Source organism: Pleurodeles waltl, chromosome 8 (genome assembly GCF_031143425.1).
Source record: "Pleurodeles waltl isolate 20211129_DDA chromosome 8, aPleWal1.hap1.20221129, whole genome shotgun sequence".
Taxonomy (NCBI): Eukaryota; Metazoa; Chordata; class Amphibia; order Caudata; family Salamandridae; genus Pleurodeles; species Pleurodeles waltl.
Window position 1 is genome coordinate 522,175,875 of NC_090447.1, and position 23,137 is coordinate 522,199,011.

The 23,137-nt window shown below is 42.0% G+C and overlaps 1 protein-coding gene across 2 annotated transcripts in view; it reads right to left on the reverse strand.

Annotated features, from left to right (window-relative positions):
* BEND2 (BEN domain containing 2) overlaps window positions 1–23,137 on the reverse strand; it is a 218,722-nt gene that overhangs the window by 121,797 nt on the left and 73,788 nt on the right. For both annotated transcript variants that reach the window (XM_069204528.1, XM_069204527.1), the window contains exons 4-5: window positions 2,489–2,560; window positions 1,904–1,978 (exon numbers count right to left, since the gene is read on the reverse strand). In XM_069204528.1, the coding sequence (XP_069060629.1) occupies window positions 1,904–1,978; window positions 2,489–2,560 (147 nt within the window). The remainder of the gene's footprint in view (window positions 1–1,903; window positions 1,979–2,488; window positions 2,561–23,137) is intronic.

The following is a 23,137-nucleotide window of genomic DNA, read 5'->3' on the forward strand; positions in this document are numbered from 1 at the left end:
TCCCCATTTTGCATTACTGATAATTAGTGTTTTAGTGATGTATTGTGACAATAATGCATTGTTTGTGTTCCTGCATGGTACCTCTTATTACAGCACCGGGAAGACAGAGAGAGGAAGGGAAGTGCAAGGCCATAGATAAATACACTGAAGAAGCAGTAAGAATTTTTCGATTTGGAGTACTGAAGAAGCAGTTAGTGTATGTAACCATTTGAAGTTTCTGCATTGCTAAACATTGGTTGGTGTTTGGTTATCGTTTTTCAGTCAGTGTGAATTATAGTGAAAAGAGCTGTATTTTGTGCAGTTCCATGAATAGAAAGGGATTTAGTATATCTGTGGTTTGTTAGTGAAGCAATGCAGAACCTGAAAAAAGTCTGCAGGTGGCTATTTTCATGCATGCTGTGATAGAAATGGGGGATTATATTTGTTCAGTAATTTCAATGTGTGAACATGTTTGCAGGATTTTTGTTCTATGCGAGTAGAAGAGAAACCTGAGAGATACTGCCTACGGACTAATTTGTGCTGTGTTTACAAAATGTGAGAAATATTAAATAAAGACGTGATCCTAGGAGGTTTGGCTTTAGTGTCCACTATCATTACCTCTAGGTCCGATTTGTAATTGGAAAGTAACTTTATCATTTTATGATAATACTGAGCAATCAGTTAGTGGTTCTATGTGCTCTCGCCACCTGATGTAGAGTTCTAGATGAATGTTGTCTGCACATTCAATCAAAACAGAGGTTGCTTGCCCAACACAGTGCACTGAGTGCAGACACACACACTTTGAAGAAAAATACACTGTTTAAATCAATAATGGCAGAACAACAGACCTGGTTTGGGCCTTACAGAAAAAGTGGACTCAGTTTAGAACTTCTCATGTCAACATAAGTTGCTTGAGGATCTGGAGCAGAATCATTTAGTCAGTTAGGTCAAAGAGAATTAACAGGTCAAGCAAGCCCCCTCCTCTACTTCCACCAAATCAGTGGTGGGAAGAAGCTGAATTGGCAATTGTAGCTGAGACTGTTCAATATTAAAAGAATATTGGCGCTGTTGGGCAACGGCTTCCACAGAATTGTGCATAGATTTGGCAGGCTGGATTTTGGGCCGAAACCTATGTTTAGGGGGTGTACTCTGGGTTTATGAGTGCTGGAATAATGCAGCTAGAGCACGGAGTGGGCATTTGGCAGGCTCAGGATGGAGTTTCCATGAAAATGAAGGGCCACTTTTTCGGTAGGCTTGGAAAATCAGATGCCTGGAAGGCATGGATTTTGCATGAGTTTGATAAGTGGAGAGTGATAATGGTCAGTTATCAAGGATGTCTTGTTGGTAGGCTTTTGAAACATTCATTGGGGATCAGGGATAAGAAGAAACGGAGAAAGGTGGTGCATGGTCAGTAGAGGAAGGGACTCTCTCTGTATCTGTGACATTGCATGTATTGACGAAGACGTTTGTGATGGTGATCGTGTTGCAGAAGGGATGAAGAAGCAATGGAGCTTCCTATTGAAAAATGTGTATGTTTTTTGCCTGAGCTAAACTTTGGCTGTATGGTTTCATAAGATATAAAAGACGTTGTTTTAATTTGTGAGAAGCATGTTTAATATCTCTATCCGTTGCGTCGATGCGTTTTGAGTTCATCGATATCAGATAGGGTTGGAGACCACTTTCTGTGCTTAATTGTGGTCTCTTTTATGCTAGTACCTAGCGCTGTGGATACATTTTGGTTGTAGGCCACAAATTTGCTCCTGGGCAGAGCTGAGAATCTGGGATTGGCTAGACCTCAATTATGTATGAAAGGACTCGTAGTAAATAATTATTTTGTACTTAAAGTAATTTTGATGTGTGTGGTCTTAGCAACAAAAGTGTTTACGCCTGGATGTTGAAGGAGAACCTAAAAACATCTGCCTACCTGACAATAGTTGAGGACCTCTGCCAGAGTTCTCTGCTGGTCACCACTGTAGGAGGCTTCAGACACAACACTTGCCTATCACAAAGAGAAAGTCAAATAAAAATGAAAAATAGATGTACACCAAAAAATATGTCATCATTCTTACACAAGACTGACACAAAAATATACTTATATATTTAAAGTGCTTATTTGTTACGAAGAACAGCAGGTTCACCTAGAGCTTTATTACACACAATTGCATTTGGGCCACTAACCACATTATCCAACAATTCAGCACAATTTGTAAAATTAGAAAAAAAAATTCTTGCTCAAAAGGAACAAAAGTTATAAAAGTTGCTGAACACGGTGACGTCAGATATTTAATTGGTCACCTTTCAAATGTTGATTGTTGAAATAAGGCGTTAAAAGGGCCGTCGATTTACTATGAATATCTTAAAACATTGTCTTATAATGTCAAAATGGTGACATAGGAACACTTCAACCTGTACTGCAAACTGCTCCATCCTTTACCTCTTCTTGCACCATTTGTTCACACCAGCTGCATAATTTAGTTCGCGTTGTTGCATAGTTCTATAGATTACTCACAGTGTCGTAGTCCGGTTCATATTCGTAAACAACAGTTCCAGCCTCTTCATATTCCGACTCCCTGGTCCCCACCTGAAAGTCAGAACATAGCAGATTATGCATTTTATGTTGACTCAACGTAGGGAAGACAAAAGTCTAATGTGGTAAGCACCCGAGAGTTTTTGTGCTGATGCCAAATGGTCTACTCATCTACAAAGTATAAAAACACATATTTTATATATTTAATTGTAATACATTCATAAACCATAGACTGTATTCACGCGGAATTAAGCACTACACATATGTACAAAATACAAAACAGATACAGTGGTCTGAAAGCAAAGACAGACAACTGGCCCTCTTGTGCCTGAAATATTGGCAACAATATATTATTTCTAGCAAAGAAAACGGAATTCCCATGTCCTCTTACTTTTTAGTCAAACGATGACATCATATATAAGGGGACACAGAATGTGAATGACTATTTGGATTTATAGGGACCACAAATCACATGGGCCTCTACATACCACAGTGGCAAGGAGGTGCAACTAGATATCATGCAAGAAGAGGGTTGAGAGTACTTTCAACATTATATATATATTTGTTCATGTGAAGGCTGTGAGGCGCTGGAAGAGGCTCACGAAAAGCCGGTGCTTAATTTGTAGAAATGTGTGCAGGAGCCAGACTTTGTTCTTTGTATCCTGCTGCTGGCACTGCTGAATTCCAAGGTTTCCACGTCATAACACTGTTTTTCCATCTCACTTCCTGTATCTTTAATCACACTCTTGCAGGTTTGTTTCTTTATCACTCAGTTCTCCCTTTATTGCTGTTTTCCTTTCTTTGTCTTCATTCTTCTTGCTCCCTTTTTGCCTGTCTCTTTTTTGCTTGGGGTCAAGTCTGGTGATGCAAATCATGTCCCACTCCACAAAACAATTGATGGGGCCCACCACCTGCAGCCACCGCCACAAATGAAGCATTAAAGAAATGCGACAAAAACAAAGGATTTGGGGGTAATACTGTGCCCTGTTAGACTGGACCCAATGGGTTGATAAACCCCTAAAAACAACCCTAGTGCCAAAGTGTCATCAACCACTGTAACAATAAATATTACAAATCCTCCACCAATCTGTAAAATGTTTGTTACAGTGGTCCGTGAAACAAATGAAGCGTTGGATCCAGTGTTCTCCACTATTTGCATAGAATCTTTGGAGACTGCCGATAGAAATAGACAGCATGACTCTAGGTTCGAAGAGGCAAACCCTGTTGGTGGATTCATAAAACATATTGAAATGGCATTAAACTTTGAATGAAAGAGAAACTGGAGAACTATTCGAATGTAATTCGACCCTATATACTGTGCCCATGGTATTTTCACATTGGAATGGTGAAACTGAAATTTGTAGCGCACTCCCCAAGTTGGCTTGGTCAACGTCATCCGACACTAGAGGCAAAAGAAGGTAAAACCTTTGCCAGTGAAGACATAGTGGGGGTGTGGTAACTGAAGCAGGGGGAAGATGTGCCACAAGGGTCCCTTGGTCCACGAGAGCCTTGTGTCATGGGATTGATGCGTAACGCAGGAGGGTGACGGGGAACTTCTAGGAGCTGAAGACCTGGAAGGGCTACAACCAAGAGGAAGCAGTTTATCCACTGACCCTTGTAGCAGTCAGACCGGTTTCCCACTTCTGCACAGGGCCACTGAACTGGGTCATCGTTTTTTTTTTTGTTTTTTTTTCAAATTGCTCAAATTGGCAATTTTGCACACTACAGTGTTAAAAGAAGCACGTGCTCAATAACAGATACCAACAATTTCAGTCACGTTTCCAGACACCTGCACTGGTTACCTTCAGAAGCTTTTTAAAATCTGCTGTATCGTCTACAAAGCAATTTTCCTACATCAACCCTTCTTTCTAAGACAAGTTTTTAAGTGAAGAAGGCCCTGACTATAAAAGAAGTGAAACCAAATTGATGCTGAACATACAAAATGTAAACAACAGCTCTTAAGCAATGGAACAGGGCAAGCCCCATCAAGCTGGGACGTTGGGCCTGATGTTCAAAAGGATTTTGCGACTGCAAATTCTGCTATTCGTAAATCCAAAGTTGCAATGTACAAAAAATGCACTTTGCAAATTCACAGTACCATGAATCAATGGTCTGCCGCCACCGCTGCAGTTGCAAACCATTGATCGGGGACTAGCCTGTCAAAGAATGCGGGGTGAATTCATAAAGTGGAACCTGTTCATGATGGACAGCTCCCAATTACTGTTGCAGGCTCAAGGGCGTAGAAAATGATCCAAGGGATCAATTAATGATTCTCCGATATTCCTCCGATTTCCTCCATTTACTCACAGGGGTGCAGTAGGGTTCAAATGAGACAAAGCTGCCTCATTAGCGTTAATGAGAACGGATTCTGCGAATCCTACAGAATGGGCATTTTGCGGGCAACAGTGTTGTACGTCTTTTGCGGGGCAAAATGAAGGTTGGGGAAACCCTGAAAAAAACCGATTGTTTTGCAGTTCCACCTCTGTAGATCATGCTCTCGCCCCCAAAATATTAGATTCTTCCAATCTCGGAGAAGAGCAGAGCATGCTACACTTGGCTTCTTCAGGCACAGGGTTTACTATTACTAATGTCAATGATTATCTGTTTACTGACCTAAAAAGGATGAAAGGCTGAGCAGGCCTTGCTGCGATTTGTACTCGTGGCCTGCAGATCATAGGTTATATTAACTATGAGTGTTACTGCATTGTGATGTAGTGTTCTTTAAAGAGGTAAGGCTTCAAATCTTTCCTAAATTGGAGCAGCGTTTGGGTGGTTCTGAAGTACACAGGATGCTATTCCAAAAACAGGGTACAAAGATGGAAAAGGCCTACTTCCACGGTCATTTAGAGGGTGCCAAGGGTCGCAACGACCCCTGGCGTGCTAGCACTGCCTCGACCCCTGGCCTCAGAGGGGGCAACATCAGAGCCAGGGACACCATACCAGCTCCACTCTTTGTTTTCTGTCAATTTTCTATTACACTTTAAGTGAATAATATTGTATTATTCACCATTAGTGTAATAAATAATTGATTACAATTTGCTGGAATATGACCCTCACTGGCAGCTGAGGTAAGTTAAAAAAAAAAATTGAAATGTATGTTGTGAGGGGAGAGTGTGTTTAAGTAAGAGTGCGTGTGTATGTGTAAAAGTGCAAAAATGTGTATGTGAGCAACGGTGAAATGGCGTGTGATGTCACCTCCGCTACGCCAGGCAGCTAGCTGTGTTTGGTGAATTGATGTTCATGCTTACTTCCGTGTTTTTTTATACGTGTGAATCTCAATTCTCTTTGAGAGGAGGGCAGCTGAAGATGGCGAGCTTGTCTTCAAAATAAGCGGGTTTTCTGGTTGTGATGGTCTACAGTATAGCACGTTTGTACTTTATTTGTTTTTCCGATTATGTTTTTTAAATATCCCTCTTTCCTCTTCTAAAATGTTGGCAAGTATGTACGTCGATTCACAGACGAAGTAACAGCGCCATCAAGTGGGTACAAGGTGAACCGTTGTATTTAACATACAGTGTACTGAAATGTAATGTTTCATGCTTAATGGATCACAAGCCATACAATAATCTGTGGATGAAAACCATTAATTAACCTCAGAACACCATTTTGATCCACTATGAAAACAGGCGTCACTAGTTATTAGGAGACGTCATGTAAAAGCTTTAGTTTCATTACATTTTAGAATGTAAAATGGCATCTGTAAAATACCAAATTACATTATATTGTAATCATCACTTCCTGTTTTTGTTATAATTTGCAATAGTTAAATACTTTTAATACGGTTTTGGCAACCGAACTAAATACATGCAGAAAAGACGCATTTAGTAAGAAAAAGAGTTTTCTCAGCTTCAGGGTCGTGTTCGTGCACGTTTATGAAAGTGAGAGGAAACAAAAGACTATTTTCTTTAAGCCCAACTCATTCTTAGTAAACAGATCGAAATTTCAGCCCAATATGCTTTGAGAACTGCTTTTTCCAGGTCTCCATGTAAATGTATTGGTTTTCTTGCTCTCAACCTCGTGTGCTCCTCCCCCAACCATCTCCATTTTTAGGTTGATCAGGCAAGCATTCTGACCTGTTCTAAGTCTTGTGGGCTTTTAAGCAAGCAAGCCCATCACTTTCACTGGCTCGTGGGCTTGCCTCCCAAAAATCCTTTGTCATCATTTGTAAATACTTCATGCTTGTCCCTCCTTGGGGCGGTTTTGTTACCGCCTCACAGACTGCCCCTTACATGGATAATTACAAGATTGCCCAGACGTTTGACTGCAAGCGAACTTCTCTTGGTGTCTCTTCTTCATACTCATGCCGGCCACGGCCCTTTGAATCGGCCCACCTATGTCAACTGTTTTACTTTTCATTTTCAATTTAAGTGGCAAGAAAAGTCCAATTAGGAATTTACAATGCACACTGTACCTAGTATACGATGAACATAACGAATTTGGTAACAGGGTGGGAAAAGAATTGTGCACCTCCTGGCACTGAGTGTTCCTAGAGTGGCGGGACAAAAGCTATAATTTTTTTAGTCAGGAAATACTCCACACACTTTAAACACCTATTTGGCATTCTGCTTAATATGGGATACGGTTCGGAACAAAAATGAGCTGGTACGTTGTGGTGGATTATCAGTTGTGTGGAAACGGACCTTATTTAAATCGTTTTTATGTTGGCGGTAACGGAATTTGTCGGGGGTATTAGATGAGACGATCTAAAGATTTGTGTCAATGATATTTACATTTTCAAAGGTAAAAGCTGTCGGTTGATTTTGATGTGAAAAGTATTTACCAAAATGTGAATAATGAAACACATTAACTGGCGCAATGCCTCGTCAGGGGTAGTAGGCGCTATATAAATACAATTACAATATGGAGCTTAGTGCTAAAGCGAGGCACTGTGCAATTTACTTCACTAATTAATATACCCGCCTCCTCAGCACATGCAAGAAGATCGAAACAGGTCTATAAGAATTGTGACTTTACTTTCATTGCGCATTAATTACAAACCAACAGATGGCCACTGAGGCAGACCTACACACCCAGCTTCCTCCAGCTGCTGAATGATCCCTTCCGGTTCCGGCTGTTCCCACCAGCCTTGAGGGCTGCAGTGGGATGCCAATCCGTCTATTGTCGAAATAAATGAAGGTTGAAATACACCTGTGCGTATCTTGGCTGGTGTAGCCATAACCCAAGTTTCATTAAACATTACATTTTGTATCACTAAGTCTTTGGCGGACGACAAACAGCTTGTAGACTACACTTATTTTATTTTTTCAGTTTTATATAGCGTGAACGTGGCCCAAGGGCATAAGAAGCTTTATATGTGCACAATATTACATTACAGAAGGCCAGATTCCTTTTTTTTTTAGCATAGGAAGATTGAGTGATCCATCCAGAATCACAGTCAATTCCAGATTCAAGCCCGGTTCACCAGTCACAGTGTCAGCAGCTCTGCCCATGTGGTCACATCTTCTTGAGTTGTATTGGGGTAAGTTAATGCATCTTCATTTTCTCTTGCCAACGAAGATGTAATAAATCTAGCTTTTTAAAGTTAATGAAATGAGAAGCATATCTGTTACAGGTGTATTCTCTAACTGGCTAGTGGTCATGATCCCTGCGTCTAATACTTGGACAGGTTTGTTGTGGAAAAGAGAGTGACTTTATCTGCCTTTGGTGCACCAATGCTAAATCACCTGGAGTGACGTTTGAGTCGGGATCACAGCATCTCCTGTCTATGAATTATTTCATCCAGTCATTTGCATTGTTACCAATTGTACCTTGGTGATGATTTGCTGGTGGAGAGTTCTTCACTTGGGGTAGCAGAGTTTGGTGGGACTGGCCAAACATCAGATCCTATTTACTTTTGCCTGAGGAATATTGTTGGGTGCCACAATAGAACCTCAGCACATGGCACAACACTTGATTTACAGAGTTTTTCCACCAGTTTGGCTGGTTGAAATGCCAACTTTATGGTGACAGTGAAGTGCTCAACCATGTCATTAACTTGGGGATGCAGTGAATTGAATTTACGGTGACCCACGCCTAGGCATTGCATCAATCTTCTGGCCCATTTACTTTAAAATGAACAGCATTCCCCAGATTATAAAAACAACCTTAAGTATTGCAAGCAGTGTAGCTGCTGAAGTGAATAAAATCTGTCTTATAATTGTAAATCTTGAAGATAGATCTATTTGAAAGAGAGGCTACTGTCAAAGTCGAATGGAGCAATAAACTCAATAGCTACTGTTGACTATACAATTTCAGGTAGTTCTGACATTAACTGTTTTATCACACAGGGCACTATTTCCAGTGCTTTGACAGAGGTGACATGATGGATGAGGGTTGACTGCTACATCATCCAATTCAGAAGCCGCACTTCCTCTCACTGAAATTCTTGGTGACCACAATGCATCTGTCGCGTTCATCCGTGAGTGCAACAACCGTTTTGCTCCGGCACAGAGGTATAAATGTGTGAGAGCCGCTTACCACCAATCCTCTCTGAGTGACTGGCAATTTGCTTTGTACTGGTTTACAAGACAACTGGGCATCTTCTTTTCACCCCTGGTGAGTAATAGCAATCATCCAAGACATGTCTGTTTTGTGAAATGATCTTTTGAATGGATGTATTCTTCTGCTAGTGATGGTTGATTTTGAGCTATTGGGAGCAAATTTCTGGATATACATAAGCAGGATTATGTACTGTTGAAGTCATGATATAGCGGGTCTGGTTCTAACTTTGGGTAGCCTTTGTAAAGGCCCAATTTAGAAAGATGGTGGCTCCTTTTAAACAAGTCATTGTGTTATTAAGGTGGGACCTAAGATGACCCCCCCCCCCCCCCCCCCACAAAGACTATGCTGGGCAAAGTCATGTTAAAAAAAATGGATTTTTTTTTTGCTGTCACCCCTTTGGGTCCGCTGCAATCGGATGAGATTGGATGGGCATGGATGCTGACCCTATAATGTCTTGATACAGTAAACTTTTAATATCATCCTCCACTTTTTTTTAAGGTGCACCAGTGCATGGTGATGTATTAGAGCTACATGGCCTTATTTATCTGAAGTGCAATTTGTGTGTGTTTATCCTGCTAACAGTTTTGAAGTGCTGTTGGAATTGTGGTACAATGGATGTTCTGAATTCATGTTGTATGTCATTGTGACTAAACTCATAAGTTGGTGCTATTAGGTAGCTGAAAAAGGCATAGGGCAGGCACCTTCCCTTCTCAAGACATAAATGTCCTCTTGTAGGGATATTGTACTATATGTTAATGTCTCCTGAAAATTTTCTCAATTAGTTACTGGTTTACTTACACCCCACCGGAACACACAAACGTGCGAAGCTGAGAAGGCTTTTAAGGTCGAGCGCAAAAGCGCTTTGATCCGTTGTAAGTAATGTGGGCTTTTAACGATGCCCACCTCATGCCCATCACTTTCACTCGTTCCTCGGCTTGCCTTTAAAAAATCACTTGATGTCATTGGTAATTGCTTTTCGTTTGTCCCCCCCTGAGGCTCTTTTTGGCATGCCTTGCAGACTGCACATGGATTATTGCCTGTTTGCTGATATAATTCAGCATGGGCAAACTATTTTATTTGTTTCTCCTCTTTGTGCTGCATGGTGGCTATGGCACTCACAGTGCAACCAGGCACAACAGCATGAACTCAATCGGTGGTATTGGAGCACTGGTCACAATGCTCACAGTTACCTAATCAGAGTAATTTCTTGTGACTCTCCCCTTGAAACACTTGAAATTTGTAACTGCTTTACATAAAACAGAAATCCTCAAAGCGAAAGCGAATCTCCTGGCACAGCGGGAGAGCCAATATTATAATATTCACTTCACTTGGGAAAACTTGAACCATAATGCTTTGCAGGCATTCTTTTTCACAACATTTTTGCCCATAACTCAGCCTGTGGTGGTCCTAGGACAATGGGACCACCACCAAAACATTCAGCACAACACCCTCTTGCTGTCTAGGTCACTTCTTGGTGCCCACACTATGTTAGTGGGGACCCCAAAATAATAACCCCTCTCACCCTTGAGTGTCTTTTTAAGCATTCTCATGGCCGGAACCTTTGTTTTTCAGCTGAGAATAGTTCACTATGCTTTCTAGGGCTGACATATATGGTTATGTATTTCCAGTTTTATCTTTGTATTATTTACTGCCATTTTTCGGCCTTTAGGGATTAACTATATAGTTACATGACCATGTTTCTTAGAAATGCTATTTTCATTGTGATGTCCTCTAGGGGCTGTTCTAAGCATTACACTCATATCAACATATTAAAATATTTATAGCACGGAAACTTGGCCCATAATGCTTTGCAGGGCATTACTTTTACAAAACATTTTTGATCATAACCGCCTGTGGTGGTCCTAAAACAATGGGACTGCCTTCAAAACAATGACCACAATGTGCTCTTTCTGTCTACATCATCTCTAGGATTACAGCAGGCCTGTTAGCCTTAAATATGTTCTCTAAGGGCTACGTATATGGATGGTTACACTGCATTACTTTCTCCTGTATTTATTAATGGGGTTATGCTCTCTAGGGGCTAACAATATGGCTACATGACCAGGTTTCTTACAAATGATGTTTTTGTTATGGTGCCCTCTAGGAGCTGTTTTGAGCATTACAGTCTAATGCCAAAAGTTTAATTCTGATGAAGGTTTAAATGATAATTGTATATGTTTTAATAATCTCTTCTTATTACAGTTATGACCATAATTCAGTCCAGCTTAACATCTTTATTATACTATGATTGTTTGAACACTCTTGATATGTTTGTGTGACCCTTCTAGTTTATTTCTCCTTGTCTTGTGTCTTTTTTTGGGGAATTGTGTTAGCCAGTCAGCAACTCTGATGGTGCGGTGGTCAAAGTGGTATTCTACTGGAATTAGCATGGCAGATTTAAATTAGGATTCTAAATGGCAACATTTTCATGTTTTGCTGCAGATAGATAGAGGAAGAAGAGGAACGGAAGTGCTTTAGTCATATGCAGGGCCACTGGAATTATATGGCAAGCAAAGACAAGATTATGAGGCAGGGATGACCAATTTATGTGGCAAGAAAAGTCCAGTTATGAATTTACATTGCCAATAGCTCTAACTCAAGCAAATGCAAGACCTACTGCATTGCAAATGCTTGTTTTAATGTTATTTTTAACCTTCTCAAGCTGCTCTGTTGCTACCCACACCCCCCTGTTCGCGATGTACTGGAAGCAATGGGGGTGCTTTCATCCAGGCACCAATCTTACATAAGTACACAGAAGCTAATTAGGGACACATTTTAGGAAACTTGAATGAAATTCATAGTCCTTACAAGGACAATCTGCAAATCTTAAACTCAAACCTAGATGGGACGTTCTTCTACAGCGAGCATCAATGTTCAGGAGTCTGTACATTCTTAACAACTAGTATAACTTGACATATTCAGCTATCAGCACTGACCTAGGCATTTTATCACTGCAGATAAAGAGCTAAATGAACATATATATATTAGCTAGGAATATAGACTATACAAGTGGTATTGTGGCAAAATCTGCTCAGACACATTTTCTTTTAAAGCAGGCACGGAGCATGAGGCTGAATTTTGTTTTGGGTAAATCAATGTTAAATTCTAAATATGACAACAGAACACAAAAGGATTGAAAGCACAGCTTTGCCTCCTCCTCCCCATGGCCAACAGTGCATTTATATTCACTGGGTGTGCCATTGTTACTCCAGGCAAGGTGGATTTAGCAATGCTGCTGAAACTTCATGTTGTCACCTTTTGGAATAGAAAATTGTATCAGGAGTGGCTCCCCCATGAGAGCGGAGGAGCGTCACCCCTCTGACAAAATGCCCCAGAGCAGCTGAAAAATTAAAATGGGAATAAAGTTTGTTTATTACCATTTTATTTATTAGCAACCCGTCCTGAACTGAGTGTCAGGACTGGGTGGAGCAATTGCTGCAGGAGGGAGTGGCAGGAGGGAGCTCTGCACTTATGTTTGAAGTGCACATGTCTATTTGGCCGGCCAGCAAGATATGCGCATTTTAAAATTCTCTAAGCTAGCTGTTTTAAGACAGCTGGCTTAGAGAAAGTACAGGCCTCCAGTGCTTTAAAGAATGCTGAGAAAGGCCACTCCCTCCAATTGTGACATTCCTCTTATGGAACAGGGAAAGATTGATTTAAATGGATTAGTAAATAGAAGATGTGTGATGTCCTGTTGATTTGATGAACTGGACAGAAATAAAGAAGAGGTTTGAAAGCATTTCTAGGAGTCCATTGTAGTCTGAAATGTTTGGGATGCGTCAGACTGGAAGGAAAGGGAGGGAAGGAAGGCTTTTTAAATAATATAGACATGTGTACAGGCATACATACACACACACACCTAGATATATGGATACATACATTTACTTATTTTACATAAGTATATCTTTGTACAAGGCATGAACCCATATACAGATATACACACTACATGTAGGCAATAATATTTACATTGAAAAACATGTATGTTGCACATAAATATAAAGACTTGTAATTTTTCTTAAATTTCCGTATATAAGTATAATCTTATAAATGCAAGTATAGATCCATATACTTACACACATGTATACAGACGACCTCATCAACTTACTCAGGCATACATATTTTGGCCATGTTTGAATATTCATTTAATGAGTTTTTTTAATAGGCTGAAACAAATGTTGCCAGGGAGTAGAGGGCTGAGCACCAGACAGGAACCACTGCCCTGAAAACCAAAAGATTTTCATTTAAAGCGCCCCCACCCCCCCTTAATTAATATGAATACATATTCACGCTCTGGTCATAGGTCTCTTGTATATTGAAATCTCAACCAAATATAGTTTCCGCACTTTCATCAGTATAGTATACAAACAATATGAAACTCTAAGACTATTTTGCAAGTTGATATTTTTATTCAGACCTACAGCTCTCACACTTGGCCTGAACGTCGTCTATGATTTTTTCGCTGCCTGTTTAGTGTCTGTGCTACTGCTGTATGCGGAGCTTACTCTTACTCTATAAACAGAAATTACTTAATTGACTTGTTTATTTTGACTGTAACACTCCTTAGTGGACCAGTTTTATTTACTTGACGTTTTGCAGCATATAAAATGTAGGGATCATAAACACCCTGCAAGATTATTCAAAGTAATACTTTTGAATCGTTTTCTAACTGGAAGCTCCTGTTAAGGTTTCTAATTTTGCTCTAATAGAACAGCAGCTATATTAATGAGCAGAGGTACATTTCCTACAATCCCTGGGAAGAAAACAATAACCAACAACATAAAAGCAAATTTGACCAGTCTCAAATAGTCTGCCCCTGACTCTATGCCAACGCAAAACATAAGTTATTTTTTCTTGCTGTTACATGGAAGGGTGCTTTTCTTTTCTCATTATTTTTGCACTGCTTACATTATTATTTAGTGTCTACAGTCAATTCAATTTAATCGGGTGGTTGTTCTTGTTCCATGAGCACCTGCATATATGTTTTTGCTACAACTCATTTCTCAATGTGCTGCCTTTGGTATTGTGCATTGGACACACTTCTGATGGAAGGTTGCCTTTCTGCATATTTAAGGCCCACCTGTAGACAGCTTTTAGCTGCACTCTGTGTGGTGCTTCCCCCACCACTACCTCATCTGTTGTTTATCTCACCCATCCCTTCCCTGCTTTTTTTAAAGTATTTTTTTTTCAACCCCATTACTCTCCTGCACCACCCCGCTCCAGAAGGAATTTTTTCCCCACCATTCTCAGTCACATTCTTATATGTTTTTCCCGTTTCAAAAGGGACCGGTAGCTGTAATTTGCTACAGGGCCAGTCCTTCTCTTTGATGCTCTTTGCATAATTCTTTCATTGACTGTTCCAGGATTGGTGTCTGCCATCTTGGAAAGATAAATTAAAAGTTAAAATAAAACAGAAAGAAATTGCCACTGCATCATGACACTTGCATGTGAATGAGTGGTAACAAATAGGCACATATATGTGAGGCTATCTTTTGTTTTTGTTTCAGCTAATTCTGTTCCGCATCACCAGACAAGCATTTTTTTCCTTCATTTTCTCGATGTCAGAACGCATCAACAAAAGCACTGGCAAATCTAAAATAGTTGGGTATTGTCACTGAAAGGAAAGACCTATTGACTTAGCTGTTGCTTGTTTAGGTCCAGGTTTTGACAGTGCCGCTGTCAAACAGGCCTACTGTTAACAACATACACAGAGTATATGATGTAGCACTAACTTTTTCGACCAGCCTTTTTCAGACATTTGCTTGAGACTTTGTAAACCACCTTTTGGAGCAACACAATGTAGTATTCATCTCTCAACCAATGCTATTTGCTGTTTGGGTGCATACCCAAGTCTCCACTCGAGTGTTTGCACTGAAATATCCATAGCTATCTCTGCCTCCTCCTGATGACAGGTTATCACACACCACAGGCTCAACATTGTCTCACTATGCCAATGACACACAGCTCATTCTCTCCTTCACTGACAAACCATCAACAGCCAAAGAGAACTTTAAGACGGAATGAAGGCAGTCGCCGACTGGATGAGAGACAGCACCCTCAAGCTCAACTTGGACAAGGTGGAGATCTTCATCGTGGGCCCCATACTGTATGGAATGACTCCTGGTGGCCTAGCGCCCTCTGAACTGCTCCCTCTCCTACCAACCACGCATGCAACCTCGGCATCATCCTCAACTCATCACTCTCCATGACCTGCCAAGTCAACGCCGTCTCATCCGCATGCTTCCATACTCTTCACATACTCAGGAAGATCTTCAAGTGAATACCCATCGACGCAAGAGGAACAGTCACTCACACACTTGTCAGCAGTAAACTCGACTACGGCAACATACTCTATGGCAGAATCAACAAGAAACTCCAAAATAGACTTCAGAGAATACAGAACGCCGTGGCCAGACTAATTCTGGACATCCCCCACCAAAGTCACAACTCCGCCCACCTGAAAGACGTACACTGGCTCCCGGTCAACAAAAGCATCACTTTCAAGCTTCTGACATATGCATACAGTATAAGGCCCTTCACTACATCAGACCTGCCTAACTCAACCACCGCCTCTCCTTCTACACACCCTCCAGGCAACTCTGCTCTGCTCAACTGGCCCTCGCCACCATCCCCAGGATCAGGAAGAACACGGGAGGAGGAAGATCCTTCTCTTACCTGGCCACTCCACCTCAGGCAGTCCCCCTCGCTGCCTCAGTTCAAGAACGACCTCAAGAACTGGCTCCACTGACCTGCAACCCCCGGCTAGCGCCTTGAGACCCCCAGAGTGATAAGTCACGGTTTATAAATGCTGATTGATTGATTGCTCCTGCTGGTTCCTTTCCATGTGTTTCGCTTGAATGTGCTAACACTTACAGCATTAGGATATTACACCTAGGCCTGGGTGAAATTTTAATCATGCAGTGTAATTTTGGTAATTCCACGTAACAAAATGTTAGCAAAATTACTAAGATTAAGCCATTAAGACACATTGCTTACTTTCTGGGAGAAAGTTTAACGTAAGATATACTGTTCAGGTAGTTTTAGAAAGCAAACAGCATTTCAGGTGGGTTTTTTACCCAAGCAAACGGTTGGGGATTTTTTTTACCATAAAACTACAAATCTAAACTGGAGTGGCAGTGTTTTGAACGCAAACGATTGGAAACTAACCTGAAATTACATGGCGGTCGGTTCTTTTTTTTAGTGCAAGATCCATTTTGTGTAGCAATAATGCAGTAATTTCTCGTAAATACGCTACAGCGAATTACACGAGTTTCACACTCACTAAATTAAATCTAGGTACATTGGCTATGCCAATGCTTGTTCTTTTTTAGGGGGTAATAATTTTGTTCCCGTTACAAAGTAGTGCAGAGCGTAGTCTAGCCTCGGTTCTTGCATTCTCAAGGAGACTGGGTGCATGGCCTAAGGCATGGTGGTCACTGCAGTGTGTAGTAGCCTTGGTCTTGTGATCTATATGCTGAGGATTTACACAGATGGATTCACTGGAAGTGCATGTGTGGCCTCATGTTTCATTGCCTGGATGCTAACCCGTTGGTGAGTCAGCTCACGTGATAGACACCCCCTTACTTATTTCCTGGTCACGTGGTTAGTCCAAAGGTTGTTTCCTGTCTATTTGGATCAGTGTTCAAGATGTTGGACTTGCGAAAGACTAGCAGGTTCCTGGCCAGCTAGGAGAAGTTCTGGCTGTATCCGGCAAAGGATGTGGACTTTTGGTGCTCATTGCTCCGGGAGGTTTTGTCCTTTCTGGATCACAGAGTGGAGCAATTTCGATGCACGTGACTGCTGTCCTAGCGAAGGTGGCTCCAGGGGTTAGTTTTCACCTGTAGCCCAAAATATCTGCCTATTAACAGGTTAAGTCATATAATTTGCACTTCAGTGTGATGTTATTAAAGTTTTTTAGCGTGCATGCTGACTTGTTAAGAAATTATTATCTGGCCATGCAGGTTTGAAAAGGCTGACACAGAAAGTGGGCATACATGCTGCCTTTTAGTGCTTGTGAGTTCCTCAAGTTATTTGTATGTGTGTGTTGCTTTGAAAAATGTGTGACGGTCACACAATCATTTTAAATTACCTGATAAACAACTTCTGCTTCAGAAATGGAAAACATTTTCTGCTTTAATTCCTTGTAACAAGTGTATAAAAAAAAATCAGGTTTTGTTGATCAAGAGAGAATGCAACGAAATCCAAACAGGTTTGGGGTGTCTCAGTAACAGACCAGGACAATCTATCTTGCCAAGAAGGCACACATTTCAGCAGCCAATATTCGAAGTACTGCATGCTGAGTTAGGATATACTTCTCAATAATCGAACAGAACGTGAAACTGATTCGCACTCAGTCATACAAACTGTTAGGTATTCTCTCCACATTCTCATTTGCAATATTTTCCTGTGCTAATACGTTAGTAATTATTGGCATAATTTGCCAATCTTCACGCTCTTGGTTAGCACAAAATAAAGATTTTTAACTATCTGATTGTGGCATTCACTTGGACTATATAAGGATAGGTTTTATGCATTACCGCTTCACTATACTTTTGCAATACATATTTGCTTCTCAGTATTTAAGTAGGGTAGTCTATGGATACAAACAGCCCTGCAAGACTCCTGGCAGGCTATGTAGCTATCTCTAAGCTTATCCCTAAACCGCTGTTTGTCAAACAGTTGTTGCTGAGGTCCCTGTGTATTTACTCAGTTGTGCTGGCCTATAGTTGTATCCACATGGTTATATGACCCACAGAGAATCCTGTCAGTGTTGGCTAAGGAAATTATCCTCGGCATGTGAACCAGGGACATGCCAGAAGGACCCCACAGCAATTCTATGAGGATAAAAGTGCCTTCATTGTAAGAAGAATTCCATACAAGCTCATGCTTCAGTGGTAACATTGGAAGAAAGCCTTCAGCGAATCAAAGCCTTCACTTCAATATAGTGTTTGTGTTTGGTATCTTAATATGTCAGCATGGAGTGGCTTTGTGCTACAGATGGTTATGTGTATTGGTAGCTAGAAGGCATACGATACTGCCTTTATATTTACTCCATGGTCAATTATAGATAAATGTTAAGGTACAGTGTTCGTATCTGTATCCTTGAAAATAGTAGCTAATTTACTGATTATGGGGAGAATAGTCTTTTCATCCTATCTAGGCATGCTTTCTACTATATTTTCAAAATACTTGTCCACCACGCTCCTATCACTTTATAGGTATTTCTTGTTGTCCACTATACTTTCCAATAGCCAATATTAGTCTAAGGTTATATATTTCAGTGTTGAAGTTACAAATTCCTTTTCCTAGTATCTTCTTTTGACAATACAACACCTTCTGTACACTATACAAATCTGACTTGAATCGTGAGCTTTAATAAAGCTTGCCACATAACTGGCCTCCAGTTTGCAGCCAATTACCAGTATTGTTTTCTGCCTTTCTACAAGGTACATTAGTCCAGAATCATTTACTCTGTATCTAGCGAATGACCTCCCTGGAGAAATCCCCTCTTTCAGAGGCTGTTTCACTTATTGTAACAAGTTGGAAGGAAATTGTATGTTCTGCATCAAGGGCAGAATTTTTCTGTTGGGATATGGGGTCTCACAGAGGATACTCGCCTCCAGGATCCTGTCTCTCCTTACCTTTACTTTAGGCAACTGGCTTACTTATGTTGCTTCATCACACTCTGCCTCCTGATGATCACAGGCAGCAGCAGACATCTGTGGTCTCCCTGATGCAGCGTGTCAACACTTGAAAGAGGCTTTCCTTCTCCCAACCAGTGGGCAAGATCAGGCCCTGCTCCAAAAGAAACTATGGGCCAGATGTGTCAAGCTTTTTTGCATTCGCAAACGGTGCGAATTCCCAAAATTGGCCATTTGCAAATGCAAAAATGGTCCCTGCGATGTATGAAAGGCTTTCGCAGTGGGAAAATATGGAATTGCAAAAATTGTGAATTTTTGCGAATATGACGTGGTTTTGCGTGTCGCAATCAGTGTATCGCAAATAGCGACATGAAATACAGAATCGCTATTTGCAAAACGCAAACTGTGACACTGTTTAGCAAATCGCAGATAGTGATTCGGTATTTCATGTCGCGATTTGCGATCCACTGATTGCAACACGCAAAACCATGTCGCAATGGGATGCATCAAAAAGTCGCAAATTGTGAAAATATGCAGAATGGCCTTTTGCACATATAATTTACCAAGAATTGAAATCAGGTGGTAACAAGGTGCAACCTATATAAAGAGGTCCAGAATGCCTCCGCCGCTGTTCCACAATGGCTGCACTCTACGTGATAGTGAGGAGGATGAGGATCTTGGCAGGTTTGAGGAGAGGGAGGAAGAGACAGGAGCGCATTTTCAGAGTGCGCATAATCCTTTTTGACCAGAGGAGGAAATCTATGAGAAGTACAGGTTAAGCGCAGCCATGATACTTGACCTGATAGCTGATCTACAACCCATACTGCAGCGCACCACACACAAGACCGATAGCATACCAACCTATTTGCAGGTATTATGTCCCATCGATGGGGCACATGTAGGAATCTGTCCACCATCGGCCACCGAATATGTTTATCGGAACCGTAAAAAACATAATTCCATGAACATACAGGTGATTAGCAATGCCTCTAACATCATCACCGATCTTGTAGCCAAATACCTAGGTAGCACACATGACTCCTACATCTTTCACCACAGCGGGATTCATACAAGACTGCTAGCTGGGGAGTTTGGCGAAGGATACCTACTGGGTAAAGTAATAGATGACTATTTTGCATTGAAGTAATAGTGACGTCAGATTCCAACAGTACTCATTTTACCCTCTGTTTATTCGAGGAGACAGTACCTACGCAGTGCGCACTTACATACTGACGCCCTACCTGAACCCTGCAGCACCTGCAGAGAGGAGGTACAATGCTGCACACAGGGCAACCCGCAGTGTGGTGGAGCGGGCGTTTGGTCTCCTGAAGAGCCGCTTCAGGTGCATCCATAAGAGTGGAGGGGCACTACAGTACAGCCCAGAGACGACATGTAAAATAGTGGCCGCATGTGCAATGTTGCACAACATAGCAACAAGAAGGGACATACCGGTTGAACCAATGGAGCCGGACTCTAATGAAGATGGTGATCCCTTACCACCCATCACCCAGTAGACAGGGCCAGTGCAGCAGAGGGCAGGCAAAGACGTTCTGACATCACACACAACCATTTCTAATGTAATAATGACAACACTACTGCAATTTTATGTCTTTCTGAAGTTAGCAACTTTATTATCTTGACTTCAGGTAACGTATGTGTCAATAGGACATAGCCATGAAGCCTAGGCTACCATGTGCAAATAACAGTGTCACACTATTAGCATCATAGCATAACTGTACATGTTACGGAAGTCCCCTGTAGGCCTTAACATTACTTCCTATGTCCATGCACTCCACTTGAGTGCTCAGTGGCCTCACTGGCACCTCTTGTAGCGGGTTCTCTGGCAGTACTGTGTCTGGTACTGCGATGCCTAGGGTCCATCACAGGGGCTGTAAGACTGCTGAGGCTATAGAACTCCTCACTATCTCCACCACCCAGTTTGCTATCTGTAGCACTGCGTGCTGTCTGCATTGCATCCAGGACATTGGTTATTTGCACCAAGCCCTGTGCAACGGCCCGACTGCAGTGTGCCATCTCCACCTGTATGCCCATGGCAAGTCGTGACATCATGGCAGTTGAGCTAGCAAGCCGACTGACCGTTCTTCAGAACCCATCAAACCTTCTCATGAATTGGTGATGGCGCCTACGGTGGCTGACACGCTCCTGCTGAATCTCAGTGCAGAGGTCCCTAATGGCATTAGTCAAGTCCTTTGTGTTCTCGGCTGCTGTTTGCTGTCCCTCGTGCAGTGACTCCAAATGCTTGTTCATTGTGCCCATGTTCTGATTCAATGACGCCAACTGCCTGTGCATTGACTTCATGTGTTTGCATTGCAGGTACTACACTTTCAGCATGGAAGCTTCAAGTCTGCCAAAGATTGATGGGCCCTCTCTTTCCTCTGTGCACTGTCTGCCTGCATCGTGACGCCTCCTGAGGGGAGTTGACTGACGTTGGGGCAGGGACTGCCGTGTTCCTGTGGATCTATCCTCTGGGGGTGGTGTGGGTAGTTCATCCGGCATCTCCAGGTTGTACTCTGGGAGAGGTAACAACCTTGCCCTGCGTCTGGTTGGTGCAATACTGAGAGACTCACTTGTGTTGGAGTCGGACTGTGGCTGTGTTTCAACATCCCCCACATTTCCACTTTCTGCTGCAGCAGGGCCCGGGACATCTGCAACGACAATGTGCAGCATGTTATTAATGTATATCTCACAATAAGTAGCACAATAGTAAACTTTCTACTCTGACATCGTATCACTGTGGCATGTGTGTGTTGTTTCTCTATGTGGCTTAACATCAAGTTGTTTTGAATGTGGTTTATTGACCTTCGGATTGTGGCCTATCACTCCCATAAGGCATTGTTGTGTTGTATGTAAGATGTAGCATGGACTACTTATCATGCTGCATCAGGCTAATAGCTATTTCTACGGGGCATTTGTACATGCACATATGGGGATACACATCATTACTGCCCTCACCTTTGCTGGTGCTGGGTGTCCCTGAGGTGTCAATGTCAGTGACACCACTGGCGGCTTCCGGAAGCAGTGTGGACTCCACCATGGCTTTCATTGGTGTGGACGGTGTCTGGATGGGTGGTCCTTCTCCGGTGCTCCTTGCCTCCTTCAGCCTGGTGGCTGCCCTTTAGTATGGGAACGCAGGTCATACCATCTCTTGCGAATTTCCTCCACAGAGCGCTGCGCAACACCCACTGCACAGATTTTTGTCTGGATTTCCTACCAGTTTCCTTTTCTCACTTTCAGGGACCTGTAGTGAGTTCTTCCCAAAGAGTTTGTTATGGTTCCCGACAACCTCCTCAGTGAGCACCTCCAATTCCTGCTCACTTAATTTGAGCTTGCGCTTCCTGTCTCCCTTGTCCTTCACCTTCCCATCAGTGGCCATGTTGCAATTTGGCCCTGGCTGGATCACAAGGCTGGCTCCCTGGTGCTTGGTTGTGTCTCCCCGCCTGCTCTTTTGGTTGTGGCTCCTGGAAACAGCATGGGCTGACACTCCCTGGTTGTGATGTCATCAGGGTGTTCCGGTTTTCTGTTTTCGCAATTTGTGATTTTCAGATACCGAATCGCAAATGATTTGCGATTCAGTATTTGCTAATCGCAAATTGTGTTTGCGAATTTTAAGAAACTGCAAATACCGACTCACAATTTTGATACATCCCATTTTGCATTTCTAAAATAGCGATTTCTTAAAATTCGCTATTTGAGAAATGCAAACCAGGAGCTTGATACATCTGGCCCTATATCTCTGGGAGAGAGGGCTAGGCAGAGGAGAACAGTTTTAAATCTAAAGTTCTCAATTTCTCAAGTTTCCTCTTCCAGTGCAAACATATTTAAAAGGGAAGAGTTTCATTGAACCCTCCAGCACCCTGCAGTCATATTTTGTTAGTGGGATTGTCACCTCTGTGCTTCCATTTTTCCTGTTTTTCTTGTGCATTAGAGGCAGCTGAGATTCTGCCTTCATCTGGATCTTGTTCCTCTCAACACTGCAAAGCTGTGTCCTTATATTCACTTGGTTCTACTCTGCTTAGGCTGTTGAGCACCAGGTTTTTGCTGCTTCTGCCTTCAGTTCTGTCCATCTTGCCAGGCCAGGAGGTTTTTAGCCCTGATGGCCTTTTCCTCCCAGTGACCCCTTCATACAAATATGTGTATCTTCACGCTTATTGGATTGCTTGGATCAACAAAGTGTCTACAGAAAGGGGTTCCCATTAACTTTGGTTGACTAAATCAAGAATAGTAGAGTCTGTTGCTTCCAGCACTGGACCTAAGAGCACACTCTGAACACAGTGTGGTTTGGTCGGGAGTAATCAGATTGAGGTCAGTTTGGTATAGAGTTTAGTTCATTTTGCTTTTAAATGTATGATAGCTGTGAATCACGTTCTTCAGCTGTAACTGAGTATCCATTTGTCAGACCAAGTTCATGGGGCCACATGCCCTGCGCTGGCTACATGGTCTCAACAGTGGGTGTAGAGGTTGTTTGCCTCCA